Genomic DNA, 19,532 nt, shown 5'->3' with positions numbered 1-19,532 from the left:
GGAATTTCTCATCTCTCATATAAGCTTTCTCGCACCACCTTACCCATAATTTTATCCTCAGGAGGAGAATAAAAGGCTCCTATCCTGGACAACATTCACTAAGTAGATCACTGGTTTCCCTTACATAGTTTATTAATTAAGAATGCAAATATAATCTTAGTTTGAAACTTCATCATAGCCCCAAAGACTCGGCTTTTCCTTTTACATGTGTTTTTCACTATGTGGTTTTTCTTCTCATTTCCTATTCGTACTTTCAAAACCAAACAACTGTTTTATTTGTGACATGAAACACACAGTGTTTCAGCAAAAATAACAATAATTAAAAAATCCTATCCTTCCACCTAACTCCATCATAGTGAAGAGTTTTCTTCTCTTCTGTTCGTTTTACAAGTCTCATTTCCACAGCAGTACAGGAGAGCATGCACTCTTGGAACATCTGATGGATCAAAATAGGAATGTGTTGGGCAGGAAGTGCCATGTATTACTTCTTCCATAAGGTTTTTTTAAAAAACATATAAAACAACTTTACCCTTCACTCAAAGCATATCATGTAGTTTAACTAAATAAATCTCTAGTACCCAAAAATCTTGTGAGGAGGCTTCCCCCCGTCCCGCCCCTCTTACTCAACCTCTAGTAGAAATTTCTCATTGGAGCGTAACTGAGCAATTCAAAGAATCAGCTTTTGAATTCCTATTGGTTAGGATTTCCAAGTTTTTCTCCTTTCTAATATTTACCTTTACACTGGTCTTTCCGTGCCTGTTTCTAAATGACAGAGATAACATGTGAGTAATCTCTTCTGGTTGAAAATGTAATTTATTTTAATTGGAACCGAAAACTTGTTTGAGGGGTGGCAGGAGGAAACTGTTCCTGTTTCCTGCTATAGTTCTCTCAGCATCTAATTACACCTATAAAGAGGAACAATGGGGAGGCTGTGTGTTATTCAGTTTAATATGGTTAATTACACAATTCCCTGTATGCATGCAAATACACCAGAGCCTCACAACTGATACAGCACCCACACAGCACATGTATCAGCTGTAACAATTGTGCTTTGAGATCACATACGGTATACCCTCTAGATATAAATACTTATTTACTGGAAAAGCTTTCTAGTTCACAAGGAAAAAAAAAAAAAAAAAAAAAGGAAAATGCAGCAGAACAGACACCGAATGAAAATTTCTAACCATCAGCATTTGTATTTTCCACAAAATTCTTGTCAATATGAATTCATTTCTTGCAACAAGAAACGTATCCCTCTTACTGAAATACCTTCCCTCATGCTTTCCCCGTACATAGGTACTTTGGAGAGGTCCTTTTTTGTTCTCCCACAACCCAAAATACTAACAGGAGTTGAACCAAACACTTCACTTATAAGAGTCTGAAGAGATCTGGGCCACCTCAGAATGGAATTAAGGTACCAGTCAGATTTTCTGCAAGTCAAATTTTGTGCCCAGGTACTCCTGAGGACACAAAAATCATATTTTAAATATTATCTGTCACTGAGGCGGAGGTTCCAGTTGGGACAATGACACGTCGGATGGATGGATCCTCTTCATTATTACTCTTTCTTGCCTAAGCAATACTGTGTGAGTCCAAAGGCAGACTGAGAGGGTAGGTGGCCAAGGAGGGTACAGATGAGACAGCTTCAGGCATTCATCATGGTCTCTGTGAACACCATGCTCTCCTCCATACGCTTCGGTAAGCTTAATGGGGAATAATCATCAGTCAGGCACTGCAGAGTAATAGCTACTAATGATGGCTCAAATGTCAACACTGGCTGTCCCAGAAAGCACATGTGAAAGGACTTGGTCTTGAGAAAAGACAGACAACTCAGTGCTCAGAGAACAACTCTTCCGAGGCCAGACATTTTAAGAATAAAGTCACCAAGGGGGAAAAAAAAAAAAAAAAAAAAAAAAAAAATGGGAAAAGGAACTGCATATAGCCCTCCTTCTATGAGGAGTCAAAGAAATGTTTCAGAGGCTTAGCATGAAATGGTCTGAGCTCAGATGAGTCACTACGGTTCTTGAAGCAAAACAGACAAGGTGGATAATTGATAAAATAGTGGCAGACATTAAGAGGGACAGTCTTGATGATTGAAGAATATGGTGGCTTTTGTGAGGAGTTAACTTCCCTCCCTCACTACACACTTGTAACAGCAGGAAGTCTGTTCAAGAACATGATGTTAAGTGGGAATAGGGAATGCATGCAAGTTGGAAGGAAGAACATGGATTAGTTGAGAAAAAATAAGCGGCAGAATTTAGCCCTGATCTACCTTTGAAGCCTGCCCTGCTTTGAACAAGGGGCAGGACCATGCAACTTCCAAAGGTACCAGCCAACCTAAATTATTCTGTGATTTTTAAGGAAAAGGCTTAATGCAGGAAGAACATAACAAAAATAACATTATCTTCCCTACTGAATGAAACCCTACACTGATAAAAAAAGCTCTAGTTTGGAGAGTAAGTCACTGGTGCCTAGGGGAAGTGTGATGAAATAAGAGCAAAAGAACCTGCAAATTTAAGAGAAGATAGGTGTCTTTTGGCAGACTAATGCTTTGATTTTGTTTAAACTAGCTTAAGTGAGTAATTTAGCTTCAATATCACAGTGAATAACTGCTATTGCTACAAAGTTTTAACCTTTACTCATTCAATTAATGTTAGACCTTAAAAGCTCTTCTCAAAGAAAAAGGCTTTACATAAAAACTAGGGAAGATGACACTCATATTCCTGATATTCTTACAGATTAAGAAAAAAAAAAAAGATACAGCCCTTGAGGTTTTAGAACACACACAGCACAAGGTTTGATCTACTAATTTAAAAACTTAGAATTTTTGCTTATACAATTGAAACACTATTCCTTCTGCCATAAAAATCTGCACCTAGCAAGGGCGGTAGATCTTCATCATTTCATTGCCACCTCAATTCAACACAAATCCAGCTTATTTTTCACTGCCTCCCCAAGTAAGATAACCTGAAATTTTTCCCAAATGCTTTTTTAGAAAAAGAAAAGTCAGACTTCAAAATAAAAGGCTGACTTGCATTAATTGCTTATGCTTATCTTCTCTCACACACTTGTGGTAGTCGTCTGCCCAGTGCCTATAGCAACGGCTGGAGACTTTTGTGTTCTGGCCTTCCCATAATGGTTATGCTTTCTCACCTGCACATTAAAGAATATATGTCCTTATGGCAGGTACATCAGGAAGCAGCCAGACATACCAAACGCACACCACCAGATGGCATCTTCAACCAGTTACATTTTAAACAACTCATGCCTTCAGAAGGACATCGTGCATTTGACACACTCTTCATATTCTGAAGCCTCAAGCCTCTATATTACAAAAAGTAGCAGCACTTTTGAACACCTCCATTGGTGCCGGTGATCTGAAAGTCACTTTGCATTGCTAAAATCATCAGTTTACCGAGGACAGATTTGTTCCCTCAACAAGATTCAGGGAGCCACAGAAGTATTCTGTACCATGCTTCATGTCTTCTCCCCACACATCTCCTTAATGCTGCTTCTTGAATTTTACAATAAAATCTAGGTGCAATGCCATTGTATTTCCGCAGAGGGACTGCTGATTTACACAGGATTTAATTACATTCAATGCTTGCCATCTATATTAAAAGGTGATTTTGACCATAAATAACCTCTATGTATGTTTGGAATTTTTCCACTATAATGAGCAACTCTATTTCCAGTAGCAGATACCTTAAAAACAAAACAAAAACAACCCCTCCCCCAGCCCCAAGTAATTTTAAGAGAATCAGTAGGCTACAAACCTATTTTTAATCTACTGCAAGCAATCATTAACATAACAAGCATAGCATACACCCTCAAATCCTTAACAATGATTGATTTATTGTACTTACAGAGCAACCTAGTCTCAGTTCAGCACTGGCTTACCATGCTAATCTCATTTCAAGTAAAATTTTGGTGAAATGGCTATCACCTGTCATAGGCTCCAATAATGAGCTGCAGTTTAGAGACATATTTCTTTATTTGTTTAGAATCTAAAGATTATTTTCTCCCCAAAGGAGTTTTACCCTTTCAATGGGAGTTTTTGAGATTGTTTGGGAAAAAAAAATATAAGCAAGTTTTAAATATATAGGCTGATCTTGCAAGCAGCTCTTAGGTCCACTTTGCTTTACTTTTAATCGTGCGTCTACACTGAGGCTAGCTTTTTTCCCTTTTGAAGTCTGATAAGAGCCAAAGGAAATGAAGTGGAACAAAAAAGCAACATTAGCTTTCATAATTTATTGTTCTAGACAACTCTGACTATTGCCTGTGACAGAAAGCAAGCCAAGCAGAAAGAAAATGGAAGTTTTCTTGCTCTGCCACTTCATCAAAGGCTGAAGTCACAGGATTGATTTCCCTGGCCACTGGCAATGCCCCCAACCCACACTGCCCCTCTGCAGCTCTCGGGCTGTATGTACAGAGGGCACCGAACACAGAAGAGAAAATGCATGAAAGATGGGGTGAAATGTGTCAGTGGGTTGTTTAACTTTGGTGTTGTACAGAGGTAGAAGGGAGAGTAAGAGTGACTGTCAAATATTCAACGTGGCAACTTTCAGAAGTAGCATCTGAAAGCAATGATGCAGATACACCTAATGAGCCAGAAGGATTCTCTGCAGCACCTTCCCTCCTGCTGAGCACCAAAAGGCTGGTTTTGATTCTTACCCACAGGCTCTTAAATTGGACTTTCCTCTATTGCCATTGTGTCCTTGGGTTGCCTGCTTTAAAGACGGTGACAGCTGGATCCAAAAAACCAACCTCACAAAAAGGAACAGCACTGACTTAAACCAAGCGATCCACAAGGTTCAACACAACTCCTGAGCTCAAGGGATTATTTACACAATAATGAAAGGGAATGACAAAACAGCATAGAACTTAGATCCCGCTTGAAAATTTAATTCTTGCTGAATCTTTATCAGAGTACGAGGAGCAAGATCCTCCTCACTTACCAAGAATATTATCTCAGGAAATAATTAGCATCCCCAGTGGTATCAATACATGAATTTCAACTAGATTTAGATGCCCAAACCTAAGAGAAGAGAGAAGCAGAAGCCAACACAGTCATTCTGGAGACAGCACCGAGGAACAATTTGGAACTTACCATTTAATGATTTGATGCCCTAAAAAAGGTGCATAATGACGCCTTGCTCAGAAGAAAGCGTTATGGCTTGACACACTACCAGTACAAGCCACATACACTGTTGCCAAAATCCCCTGTGACACTTCCCAAGACTTTCCGAAAATCACCTGCAGATTGAAAACTTGCTCCTGTTCAGCCCAATTAATCTTCAAAATTGGTGTATTTATTTAGAGAGCATGGATTTTATAGAGTTTAAAGACAATTTAAAAATATGAGATTTTTAAAAATATGAGATTTTTAAAACTAATTAAAATGTTTTGGAATATAGCAGGTTTTTTCATTTAAAAAGGCAGTATCTTCAGAGAAGGTATTATACACAGTTGGAAATTATTCTATAAATGTTTTATCTAGATAAACTGCAGAAAAACAAATAGAGAAAGTATCTGTCTCAGCTCTGGTAGTATTTTTTAGAATAATTAAAATGCTAATGAAAAAGCATCTAAAGGCAGGAAGCAGAAGAATCACCCACCCCAAAATAACATCCTTCTATAAGCATCATTTCCAACTTCTAATGCTCCCTGAGTTATGCTCGTCTTAAGTGATGACAGCTAACATTTATAATATTTCTTAAGAACGAACCTGCTAGTTATCTCCTTTGCACTTGCCAGTGCTTCACACTCTGGTTTTGGTGAACGGTTAGACACACAAACGTAAGACACAGATGAAGGCAAGAGATGGCTGGTGTCAGCTCCAAAAGCACAACCGGACTATAAACAGCCAGGGCACACATCCATGCAGTGCTTCCCAAATCAGATGGACGCAGCAGTACCTCCAAGTGTCAATGACCAGCTGATACAAGATGCTGTTTGTCTGTCTTGCTATTAGTCAGCCCCCCCCGCCCCCCCCGTACTCCTCCAGTTCCTCCTCTTCTCTCCCATAGCTGTTCCCAGCCCAATTTCTACACTACAGCCACTCTACAGCTGTTGCAGGTATGGTGTGATTAAGACAGAATCAATCCCCCTTCCAGCCTCACCCACATATAAATCATGATCCTCTATTATTTCACACAAACACACAGAGCAGGGAACACCAGTTCGTGCGTGACTGGTAGATTTTTGTGTTGCTGGGGAGGACAGGGGGAGGCAAACACATGCTGGAATTTCCCTCTGCCCCCTTCTAGGTCTTACTCATTTCAGTAGCTCCTCCATCCAAAACAGAGGAGGAAGGAACGTGGGTGGCTGCGATTTCAGCAGTGATCCCACTGCATTCCCACACCCCTTGCCAATATAAATTAAGACCTAAGGTTGAGTTAAATTAACCTGAGGCCAGAATCAAAAGGAGGAATAACTAGGCAAAGCAAAGGGAACACGAAAGGCAAGAACAAAGGATCTCTTTCTTTCTAATAAGGATTACACAGTGCAAACATCATGGTTAATTTCAAAAAGAATCCAAGTGTCTAAGACCCAGAACTACTCACTTCTGACACAAGTTGTGCCACTGACTACATAATTGCAAAGCAAATAAAAAACCTGATTTACAAGTTTCAGAAAAATCTTTGAGAAGCTACAATAGACACCACTGCTATGATGTACTATGTCTTCTTGGAACAGCCCTAGAAGAAATGCTAACCTGCTACGCTGTGCCATTGGTATTTACATCATGAAGAAGCACTCACACACTAAATAAAAGATGGTAAGAACAAAGTCCTAAAGACTTAGGTATTTGCAAGGAGTTGGTTTCGTATTTTTGCTGGTGGTTATTTTGTAATCAGTCTAACTTTTGTGCTGACTTGAAGACCAACACATATTTGATCCTCCATTTCACAGCATCAAATTAAACTCCATATCTGAAGGGCATCTCAGATCCACAGTTTCACTTTGGCTTATGTGACTATGATTTTTGCACGAAAGCAAGTTAACCATAGATGAGTTATTTGTAAGAACAAGTGAGGCAGTTGTAAAGAACATGGTCTGTGGTATCCACTGTCTTGGCAATAATGATAGATTTAAGCAGCTGCTACTAGAAAACATCAGCTCTGCCAAAATGTCTGAAGCAGCTCAATTAAGCTACAAGACGGAATCATTTTGTTGTACCAGGGATGCAGGCAGGCATATTTCAATCCAGATCTGGAACCGACAGAAGCATTTAGGGAAGGAACAGGTCAAAAAAAACTGGATACACACAGTCTTACGTCTTCACCTTCTTTTGGACGTTCCACTTTTTAAGCCACAAGTGATTTGATGTATTATGAGTTCTCAATAAAGCATGCAAAATAGCTGGAGCAGTGTCAGTTTTAATCAGCAATCCAATTAAAGGATCCAATCAAGTTCATTTTAACTGTTCAAGAGTATGTTTATACGATAAATTATTTTTAACAGGAGTTGAACACGCAGGTTCTCCGTATTTTAATAACGTGTTCAACAGTGATATGTAAAGGGAAATAATTGCTGCAACAGCAAACTGTGCTCATGCATACATTGAGAAAAGAGTATATCTAACATATTTTAGAAAATGATGGCAAATATTTCTTCCTGAAGTCTGATTCATTAAGTCAGAGAACACATCTGCCATATAGAGGCATGTAAAAAGTACTGGTCTATCTTTTGTTTTCAAGAAGGATTCAAGAGTAGACGGTGCTGTTGAACCTTTCCTTTTCCTCCTCTTCCATGGTTTCAACCTGTTCTGTTGGAATGTCATATTATTTCATGTTATTTCAAACTAAAATTTACCTCATTGCAGCCAGAGTTAATTTTCCTATGATGAAGGAGAATTAACTTCAGGCAATTTATTCTAAGTGTGAGAATAATTAACTGAGAAGTATCCGGTTCGCAGGTGTTTCTGGTCCACAGAGGGATTGCATACCTGTAAAACGCAGAAACTTGAACTGATGTAGTTACACCAGGAACATTTGGGACTCTCAGACATTTTAAGGCTAGAATGAACAAAATACCAGCACATTTTCAAAATGACTAGCAATACAGTTAAAGCAGCTACTCACAACTGAAAGACACCACTACTGGGCTGAGATGCAGAAAAAAAGTGTCCTACTGTAACCCGCAGCCTGTTCAGGGGGCAGACCCCATCACTTACTCTTAGTATCACAAGCAATATTAAAGACGCTTTTTAAAGATAACTTTAATGAATGCATTACGTCCAAGAAGGGAACAGAATAATTCTTCTGTTTAACACTTACCCTCAGAAGCTGCAGGCACCTAGACTTCAAATAAGCATGAAGTTTCACAATTTGGTCACATAAATGTTTTTTTCACAACACAAGTAAATATTTTAGTTGTAACAGTATCCCGGAAATTCAATAGTTTCCTCAACAGAATTCAGGGTGTATTAGCTTTGCGGTATAAATTAAATTACTTAAGTGTGAAATAGAGAAGTTTTAACTAAAATTGCTTTTACTGAAGTGTTAATTTCAGACAAACTTTGATGTTTCGCTAATATAGATAGATTTTACAGTACTTCTAGGCCCCTAATTAGCAATCCTTTTTATTTTCCATGACAGAATTCTATCTTAAACTGCTTCAAAAGTGAAAATCGGAAAGAACTGTTTCAGTTTGACTCTCCAATTGCATCAGATCATTTACATGTGTGCTACAGTTTGATGCAATTTTAAACACTATTTCCTTTTTACTCTAATGTGGGCATAAATACTTACATTAACTTTTATTAATTACCAAGGTTTACAAAGTTTTAACTTACACAGCACTAGCAACCTACTAATATTATTTTATGCTACCAAATGAGAGAAAGTGGCCAAAGAAAAAAAATATATGTGGAACATGAGGAAACGTTCAGGCCCAGCAGACCCTACCATCCCATGGAATAACGTACCCAGAGAATAGCTGGAAGCCTCAAAGATCATAAACGCACATGCTGACAGGAGACGGCTTTCCCTCTATAGTTTTTTATGCATTTTTAGATCTATAATGCACCAAAGGTTTCCAAAGGTCACCAGAGTTGCCACAGTTGTTCCCATACAAGCTATCCCCAGATGCCTACAACCTCTCCCCATCCATCAATTTAGAGTTTAAATTGCAAAAACTCTCAGGGTGCTCACTACAAGAACAAACATTAGAGAATCACAGAATGTTTCAGGTTGGAAGGGGCCTTAAAGATCACCTAGTTCCAACTCCCCTGCCATGGGCAGGGACACCTCCCACTAGACCAGGCTGCTCAAAGCCTCATCCAGCCTGGCCTTGAACATTTCCAGGGATGGGGCATCCACAACTTCCCTGGGCAACCTGTTCCAGCGCCGCACCACCCTCACAGTGAAAAATTTCCTCCCAATATCTAATCTAAGTCTCCTATCTTTCTGTTTAAAACTGTTACCTCTCGTCCTATCACTACACTCCCTGATAAAGAGTCCCTCCCCATCTTTCCTGTAGGCCCCCTTTAGGTACTAGAAGGCTGCTCATAAGGTCTCACTGGAGCTTTCTCTTCTCCAGGCTGAATAGCCCCAACTCTCTCATAGGAGAGGTGCTCCAGCCCTCTGATCACCTTCAAGGCCCTGCTCTGGACCCACTCCAACAGGTTCATGTCCTTCTTGTGCTGTGGACCCCAGAGCTGGACATAGTACTCCACGTGGGGTCTCAACAAGAGTGGAGTAGAGGGGTAGAATCACCTCCCTCAACCTCAACAAGCAATTCAAGTATTTAAGTTATATTTCCATGCTGATGCAATATTCAACCAAGCCAATGGAATTTTTTACCTAAAGAAACTACAGTGAACGAAAGAACTACAATGAAACTGCAAGTCGGTGTATTCCCCCTTAGCAAGCTTAGCACCTATGTACCTATTGGAAATACACACGCACCCTGCCTTACATTATGCAATGCAAAGGGAATAGCAAGGAAGGCTCTGCAAGCAACAGTGGTTTCCTTGCATCTACCACATCTGTAAACGTAGGAGCTGCAAAAACTAGGACTAGTAGAGGAAAACATTGTGGTGAAGGAAAAGACCTGCAGAGACTGAGACACTTTCCCTTTCTTTTATAAAAGAATTTCTACACTTCAACAATAAGCTTTTATTCTGTCTTCATCTGGTGCTCACCTGTCTTCACATACCAAGCTGCACGCACCAGGCATTTCAGAAAGCTTTGAACACAGGATAGCAGTCAGGGCTTTCCCAATGAAGCATGTGAAGGTTTAGAACAAGAGTATATGCTTGTTTTACCTATTTTCCATCTTTTCGAAATGAGGGGCTGGGCGATGCTGCCCCCTGTGCCTGCACATGGCCTGGCTATTGTCAACAAGCCAGAAACTGTTGTCATTACCATGGCAGCTGCTTGTGTACAGATGTTCTCAATTCTGCTTGTGTGGGTGCCACCACCAGCAGTGGCAGTGTTCATACATTACACATAAGTACTATATGCAAAAAAAGTACAGTTTTATATAGATACATATGTCTTCAGGTTTTGTGTTCTTAGTTTACTAAAGGAAACTCTTTTTAATAATGATGGGCAGAGACTAACCAAAATGACCATGCATCAGGTACACAAAAAAGAGAGATGTCAAATATTACAAGAAGGAACAGAGCACATGCTAATTACTTCTATAATGGGTATGAACAGGGAAGAAAGACTTACCTTAAAAACACCAACACACATCTCTTACAAGCTTATTCACTCATGCAGTCATATGTGCAAGAGATAGCATGCTATTTTCATTCAGCATCTGTAAATCTAACGATATCCTCAAGAAAAATAATGCAAAAGGTACAAGCAAAGACACACAATGATAGATATCAGACAAACACACCACTTAGAGTTCTAGGTCTACTCTGTGGTTAAGTACGTCATTTAAGGAGGTATACATTAAAATCACAGAAAAGTTAAGGTGGGATGGTCATCTAGAGCAACCTGCTCTGCTCAAAACAGGGCCAACTTCAAAATTAGATCTGGCTTGGAAGCTGGAATTGGCTGTTGTCATCAACTACTTTGCTGTTGAAATCAAATTCTGCAATATGACCTTTGGGTTCTTGTATTTTAATCCCAGCCCCTCCAGATTAATAACGCTATTTAACCTCTTGTAGCTGGTAATTTTTGCAGATATTGGAAAACAACAACTGACTGTGTTCCAAAAGTGCCCGTTTGGTTACTTTGAAAAGGACCAGTGAACTGAGTTCATTAATGTCAATAAATCATACACCTAGTAATTAAAGTGAACACTACAAACGTTGGCAAAAAAAGAACTCTGTATTTCGGATGTGACAGAATTCAGGTTTCAAGTACAACCTCTCCTGCATGTGCATTATGCTACAAATTCCTTAATTATATAGTCACTTTCTGCTCTTTTCCAAGCAGTGGACAGAATGAACTATACTCACACAGTGAGCAACTTTCAAGTTGTGTTCTCTTCACTTGTGTGAAATATGCTTTAGTTACAAAACTTCTATGAACCTTACTCTGAAGGCAGCACGATCAGCTTGCTCACTTACTTTCAACACCACTCAGTATAGTAGTACCTCATCACTTCAAAAGACGTGTGTGAATTGCTGTCTTCAAAACACTGGTGAGCTAAAGGGTCCATTTTACAGACTGGGAGCCAAGCAAGGCAACATTGCTATCAAAGGCTTTACCTAAATTTGTTTCTCTGTCATAACACATTGAAAAACCCAAATAACTTATTATTTTATAGATAATTCTATAATTTAGATGTATACATGTATACTCACGCACAGAGCAAGCTACCCATGCACTGAAGTCAAAGGGACACATGGTTGGCATGCAGTTAAGAGTGTTCAGTACTTAAGAACAACAGATTTTAGATCTGGAAGTGCGGGCCCCATAAAAACAAGCAGGTAATTAGTCAGTCATCATGCAAAGGGTAGTGCACGTCACTTGCCCAGAACCGTTCTGTATAGTAATGAACCTATATTATAAGGCCACATACAGCTACTCAGGCAATTTGAAATCTGACATTCCCAACTGCTCTTTGGAGTGTGACTTCAGTAAATATTGCCATCAGGGAGGTTCAGAGATATACTTCCTTAGCCTTCTAGAAAAAAACAATTAAAAATGAGCCAATTTCTCCATGTGTCATTATACTGTTATGAACATAAAACAGGTCTGGAAATTCTAAGGCTGCCATAGAGACATCTTTCCTCTGAACGGCTGTAGTCTAGTGGTAGATGGTAGATTAACCTCATCAATCCCACAAGCTTAAGACAAAGACCACTTGCCTCCTAGAGAAGAAGGTACAGGTGAAGAAGTCGGGAACAATCTATCTGTGGAAGGTGGCTCCCTGTCCCCTTGCCGTCTGCCCATTCCCTGCTGGGTGAAGGCTGGCACAGACATTCCCCATGGTGCCGCAGGCAACTGGAAAGCACACTAGTAGCCCAGGGTGCTTGGCTCGCTCCTTCCCCACGTGGGAAATCCAGATGACCCCACAACCCTTGTGCCAGCCCCTCACTTCTGCCAGTCATGAGACAGATCTGTACTGGTAACTGCTTCTAACACAGCTTTCACTCTGCAGCCAGGCCCACTCCACCATGTGCCCCTTTCACCTTCCCAAAGCAGCTGCCTTGCCCAGCTAGTCCCAATACCCTTGTCAAGCTCTTGCTCATCCTCCTACTTTGTCTGCTGAGCCATCCTCTATCAACCCCCGACTCAACCTCTTGGCTATTTCCTTGTCTCCCAAGCTTTTCACCTCTATCTCATATTCTAGTCTTCAAGTCAAGTGGCCAGTCTCAACCACCTCTTTGTCGTCTGTCGAGCAGCCCCTGTCACTTTTCATCCCTACTTTCAACTTTCCCCTCAATACACTAACTTTTTTTGACCCAATTCTCTCCATTCTTCCCAACTCTCATGCACAAGTCAAGACAAAGTTGCTTCAACGCCTCCCAGATGCAAGAAGAGTCCTGATGGCAGTGAACTTGGAGTCTCTTCTTAGTTCAGGCTCTGTTCAGATTCATACCCAGCAACGGCAGCCCTGTGTAACAACTGCAGGAACAGTTCACCTTGGTTGTAAGCCAGAACTGTGGCAAACTAGGTATGTAGCAAACTATGAGAATTTGAGCTAAGGTCGCAATGAATTCATCAGCAATACTCCAAAAGGCTTATAACCTTGCCAAATTTGAAATCAAAATGTATTAACTCAAAATGACAATCATATTGGTGCTTCCAGCTAACCACAGAGTAAGCTTTATACATAAATGTAAAATAATGGATTGTGCGTGCCACATTAAGGCTCTTTGCATGCCTCCCCTAAATACAAATCATCTTCTCCCTCAAATCCAGGTCCTTCTACATACCCACTTTATTTCACATGACTTTGCTTATAAACAGAACTCTGATATTTTTTCTGAGGACAATTATTTCACCCCTTAAAATAAACAAAAGAGAAATTTCAAACTGAGGGATAGCTGCAAAAGGCTTTAAGAAAAATCTTTTCATGTTCGTTAACATTTATCTACTATATCACTGCACTAATCCACAGTGCTCTTCAACAGTTATGCTCTTCTATGTCTCTTCTTTTTGATGATCACCATCTCATCAACCAGCTACAGGGATATGTTTCTAAAAGATGAATGCATCTCCCACAAAGGATCACATATTAATGATTTATAACTGTCACTCTTCAACAAGACTGCTTGCCATGTCTAAAATTTAAATTTTATTTTCTTCTCTGCTCTATCAGTGGTTCCGTTTGTTCTTCCCTGTGTTTGAAAAGAAGCTTTCCTCTACTCTGTAGTTATTTCTTGACTGCCTGTATACCTTGCACTTCCACCACATCACCGGTCAATTGATATTCTCTTTATCCAGTCACCTGCTGTCATACTACTCATACAAAGAAAACTGTCAGGCCCACAACAACATGCCTCACAACCTCCCCCTCACAATTTATTTTTTTCCTTCTTTTGATGATCACTTTCATAACTCCAGCTTTCATGTTTGTTCATACAGAACATTAGCACTTCTCAGCTACCCCGCTAACAAGCATTAGGAGCCCAGCTTTCCTACGCTATCTTAAAAGAGAGTAGCTACCAGCCACCCCGAAGAATGCTGCAGTATCGCAATCACCACGTGAGAACAATTTCAAAAGCAGGAACAAAGCAAGATGTAGGTTCAACCGACAAAAAGAATCAAAGACTTAAGTTATACCAGTGTTATAGAATGGGGTAACCTTCAGGAGATTAATCTCCAAAAAATAATTCAGAACAATCCTGACACCTTCAAAAGCATTTAAGAAATAATTTTTAGAGAAAAAAATTGAAAAGAGAGAGAGAGAACATTAAACATAGACTCATAGAATGGTTTGGGTTGGAAGGGACCTTAAAGATCGTCTAGTTCCAACCCCCTGCCACGGGCAGGGACACCTCCCACTAGACCAGGCTGCTCAAAGCCCCATCCAGCCTGGCCCTGAACACTTCCAGGGATGGGGCATCCACAACTTCCCTGGGCAAACATAGACTTATGGAAATGAGTTGAGACACAACACAGCAGACCCGTCGCCCTAAAGGCTACATCTCTCAATGGTAGAATTTCTGCATGTCTGCCACTCTGTTATGGACAAGAGTATTGCACCTCTACAACTTCTTTCATTTACCTTGAAGTGTCAAAGAAAGTATCTGTCTTCTCAGTCTACTCAGAGGATCCTTTTATTCATCCAATTTCCTTATGTCAATCATGTTGCAGCTCATGAACGAATACTTTTCCATCAGAATTGTACGGCAGCATGACAAGCTAATTATTACATAAAAGATGATACATAATACCTCTCCAGGTCAAGCTACAATCCCCTGTTTGGATGTCATTTTTAAAATTACAAGCTTTAATAACTTGTGCATCATTCTAGTCCAGCCACTACGCTCTTCAGTTTCAGACAAGGTTTCCTGAAAAATGAAGGTTTTGCTGCTTCCATGTAGTTTTTGGAGAATGCTACCAGTACTGATAATAAAGACTGGTAACCCTTATTCTGCAGCAGATGAACCTATTTCTTTTACTTTTGTCAAGGCTCTCCAGAAACAAAAGTGACCAAAGGACCTGCCTTCTTAAACCAAGCTTTATAGTTTAGTTTCACAGTTTAAGCTGGCTGGAAATAATTATCTTTTGTCCCACAGCTAACTTTCTATGCCACAAATCAATTTCTTGCCAAAAATGCATTTGTATCTGATAACAACAACAAAACGGGAGGAGGCACATTAGAGCAAGCAAATGCATTCATACGTTCAGAATGCAGTTGAAGGCAGGAGACAATTAGAGAAGGAAATTCAAAGTATAAGGCATTTCCTGAGGATTAATGAGCGGGTGGTAGCGTTTGATAGCCAAGGGCAGGATGGGTTCTGCAACCAGTGCAATTCATTAATCCCCCAGGCAACACAAACGGGGATTTCGGTAATTTTTTTTTTTCCTTTTTGCCGCACTCATTATTTTCTTTAGCATTTAATTAAAATTTCCATTTACTCTGATACCATTGTTCCTTCAGAGCCCAACACTGTCTGTATGTCTGAACAGTGCTACTATGGTAAGTGACATCTATAAAATTAAGGAATGAATACCTGGTGCAAAAGGCCAGATAACTTTTCAAGTTTAAGAAAGCTCTCCCAATCTTCTCCTAAGACTAAAAATGTTCTCTGTCTTAGAAACAGAAAGGGCTCAGCAGATGTGATCCTCTCCTCTAATTTACAAGCCACTCCATTATCCCAGTGGTAGCGGACACAGAGAGAACTGAATATTGGAAAGAAAAAATGATTTTCAAGCTGCCTTTCAGCTCCTTAGGAAGCCACATACACTCGTGCATTACTTTACATTTCCTAAACCAGCAACCATCCCCTCCATCATCATAACTCCACACTAACCTGTGACTGGTGCATCTATGTCCAGCAAATTTTTTTCCTGGCGGAGAATTGAAGCTCCCTCTGTTATTATTCTCAAAGCAACGCTCTCTTCCAGTCTCCCTTCTTTCATAAGGTGTGCCTTTAAGATATCCACACGGGGCTTTCCATCATTATCAAACACTTCCTTAGCTGTGAGCCGGTGACTTGGAGGAAACGGGACAGCTGAGTGGAAAAAAAAAACAACAAAAATATCTGGTCATTTTTTACAGTAATGCTTCTATTACTGATAATGACACATTTCAAAAGACATCTTTGATGCAGAACAGTGTTAACATGAATTTTCTACCACCTCTTATAATCTATGTACAATTTAAACCACAAATTATCAAAGATACCATTGAAGCGTATGTATTCTGCAGTCTACATTATTCACTCATGCGAGAGCAACTAATCCATACTTATGAAAAACCGAGAGGAAGATTTAGGCCATTTTTACAGGTAGATACATTCAAACAAGCGCCCCCAAAGGTGTGGGAATATTAGGGAAAGAAGGGAACGGAGCTTAAACTGCTCTAGTAGCACTAGAGAACATTGATATAATGCTCCCTTCCATTAAGAGCATAAAATGCAGAAACAAGTGCAATATTTAATTTCTGTGCATGGACAGGCATAGATACGCTCCAATTAAAAGGCTAAAATCCAAGACAGACCTCTCACTAACGACCTGGAGTAGGGGGATGGAAGTTGTCTTCCCCATATAAGTAATAGTTAGCTACGCAAGATACATTTGAAGTCCACCAAAGCGTGCCCGAGTGCCAAACAGAACGCTCCAGCGCAGGCAGGGCAGGGGATGTACCAGACTGAAGTTGGAAATAAATGAATAAATAGGCGGGTTGCCCTAGCAACATGGCAGTGACTAGCGAGCTGTGTACTGCCATCACGTAAGGTCTGAGGCGTACGGCAAACTTCAGATGCTCTCCGCTCCCGCTCTCCCGGCGCCAGCTGGAGCGAGAAGGCTGGGAGGTGATGGGTGATGCCGTCAGCTGCCAGGATGAGGCTGGATGGAGCACGATCCCAGCTTAACCCCCTTTCCCTCGCAGTTCAAGCGGAGTGGCATTAGGCACCGCCTGCCTCCCCAGCCACAGGGTAATTACCCTGATCCCTGCCACAGCTGCGGGAGGGTCAGGATGCATTGCCACATCCGCAGTGCAACCCCATCCCTGCTCAAAGGGTCTTGTCTCCTGTGGAGGGTCTTACTGGAAGCTCTGCCACATCATGAGACAGAAAACGCTAACGCAGCGGATCAATGGACCTGTTAGCTTCAACTTTCTTCTCATTTCACCATCAGTATACTTCAGAAACAGCCCACAAATCACACACATCAGTTAAAGCCCAAGCCAAGAACTCATCGCTTACACTACCAGAAGTTCCAGAGCAAATAATAAACAATTTCACTTTGTGTAGTTATTTTCCACAGATATTCTGAACACAAACATTTTCAGAAAATGCTCTTTTTTTTTTTTTCCCCTCTTCGCTGCCCCAGCTCCAGTAGCCCATTCACTGAAATAGTCCAGTGTGGACTAATGAATGTGCCTCTGCGCAATACACTAAATCCTGAGTGCTCTTGGACTTCAACGTGGGACAAAGTGGGAGAAAAGGAAAGTTTATGACATCTCTGACACCACCGGGATTCTCCTGAAGCAACGACACCTACAACCAACAATGAAGTTAAAACACAGTCCTCGGCACTGGAAAGTCCTGCCGCAGATCCGTGATGATCTCACTCAATCAACAAGAATTCCTAGACTGTTTTAAATTAGTTTGTGTTTTGAATGGTACCTTCTATGATAAGTGGTAGGCTGCTAAAGACCAAAACCTCGCCCCGCTTTTCGCGGCCACTGCAGTTAAGCCTGTCCCACAACACTCATAAAAAATGAGGTTATGTGCTTTGTCAGTCTTCCACATATATCCACAGCAGACCCTCGAGAGCAAGATGGCCATATACATGAGCTATAAAGAATTCATTATGCAACGCAGAAAAAGAATAATCACTGCAAGAAAAAGGAAGGTGAATGAGAACTCTGCAGTTCTACAAGCCTCCATCCTCCTCCTGGGGAAAAAAAAAAAAAACAAAAAAACAGAAAAAAAACAGAAAAAAAACAAAAAAAAAAAACCCAAAAAAAACCCCCACCAACCAACCAAACCCAAAACCCCAGATGGCCAGCTAGTGCTAATGATCCTGAGTGAAGGAAGGAGGAGAGGGAAAAATTGTTACTTATCTCCGATCAGTTTGGCTGGAAGAAGCACGTACTATTAGCTTGCATTCCTTTGCAAGACAACCGCCTCTCTTCTTTCCCAAAGGAATCATTGCGTAAAAACCTATGCAGCATACTATTGCTTGAGGTAACTACCATATACGCTGAAATGAGATTTTTACATTTATAAAGACAGAACAAAACAGACAAGGAAGCAAGCAAACAAAGGCTATGAAATGTTACCTACCAATTAAGAGAAAAATATAGCATAAACTGCAGCACTGTAAAATCTCTGCAGGCAGATTTCTAACAAACATGTACCAGTGGCTAATTGAAGAAAAAAAGATACTGTTCCAATACCAGATGATTAATGATTAATTAGCAAAAACACAAGCGACTGAATAGAGCACAAATTGCATCTTCCATTACGAGAATATTAATTTTGTATGTACACATACACAGAGCTTCCACAGAAGAACAACATAAGAAATGGTCATGTTCATGTGGAAGTCAGTTAAACGGCATTTATTACTGGTATCACCCATGAGTACCTGGATCAACCAAAATCCTTTTATAAATATAGAAAACATTTAATTCCTATTGCTTTATAATATAGCACTGTTACCATCCGAACACACAGGTATCCATCAGCTTTTCTCCATACCCGCTTTGGTTTTTCCACTTTTTTAAAACCTATGTTATTAGCACTTGCAACAAACAACTCTTTCTCTCCCAGTGATCTTGCTTTTATCAGAAATAAAACCGAGAGCCCCATCAGACGGCAACCATGCACACGGCACGCACAAGGGGGAAGAGGACGGGGCCGGGAGAGGAGCCCACCAGGGAGAGGCAGGAGGAGGCAGGAGCGGTGGGTTGAACAGCCAGCACCGAGCTCCTGGCCACGGCACAGCTGCAGGGGACGCTTCTGTAAAAAGAGGTGGGAATCTGTATTAAGCAAAGGCCATAAAAAAAGGTACAGGTGATAAAATTCGCGTGTACCACAGCACATGTATTTTTAGGAAGTTTAGTGGCAAATCCCACTCCAAGAGTGCCACACAAGAAAGTCATGCGCACTTGTCCATGCCCTGTAGAACTTAAAACCTGGACTGGTCTCCACCTCCATTTACATTATTTCTTTATATTGGCATGAAACAAACAAACAAAACCAACAACCAACTATTCACCCCGTGAAACACTACCCTGGTGGTTTGGTAATAAAACACAGAACACAACAAAAAGCAAAGTTTTTAACCCTCTACCTCAGCCTGTCAGCAGCATCCCCCCAAGATCTGAAAACACAAGAAAATACTCTTTAACCACTTACTGTTTGGTTTTGTTTTGTTTTTAATTTTCTCATGCTATCAGGTCTCTTGAGCCTGTTCCAGCAAATGGAGAAAAAG

The 19,532-nt window shown here is 40.5% G+C and overlaps 1 protein-coding gene across 2 annotated transcripts in view; it reads right to left on the bottom strand.

The window, feature by feature from the left end:
- PPP3CA (protein phosphatase 3 catalytic subunit alpha) overlaps positions 1-19,532 on the bottom strand; it is a 200,743-nt gene that overhangs the window by 100,521 nt on the left and 80,690 nt on the right. For both annotated transcript variants that reach the window (XM_063335805.1, XM_063335806.1), the window contains exon 2: positions 15,899-16,099. In XM_063335805.1, coding sequence (XP_063191875.1) covers positions 15,899-16,099 — 201 coding nt within the window. The remainder of the gene's footprint in view (positions 1-15,898; positions 16,100-19,532) is intronic.

Source organism: Chroicocephalus ridibundus, chromosome 5 (genome assembly GCF_963924245.1).
Source record: "Chroicocephalus ridibundus chromosome 5, bChrRid1.1, whole genome shotgun sequence".
Taxonomy (NCBI): Eukaryota; Metazoa; Chordata; class Aves; order Charadriiformes; family Laridae; genus Chroicocephalus; species Chroicocephalus ridibundus.
Note: the sequence above shows the minus strand (reverse complement) of the source record. Positions and strands in the feature narration are given on the sequence as shown.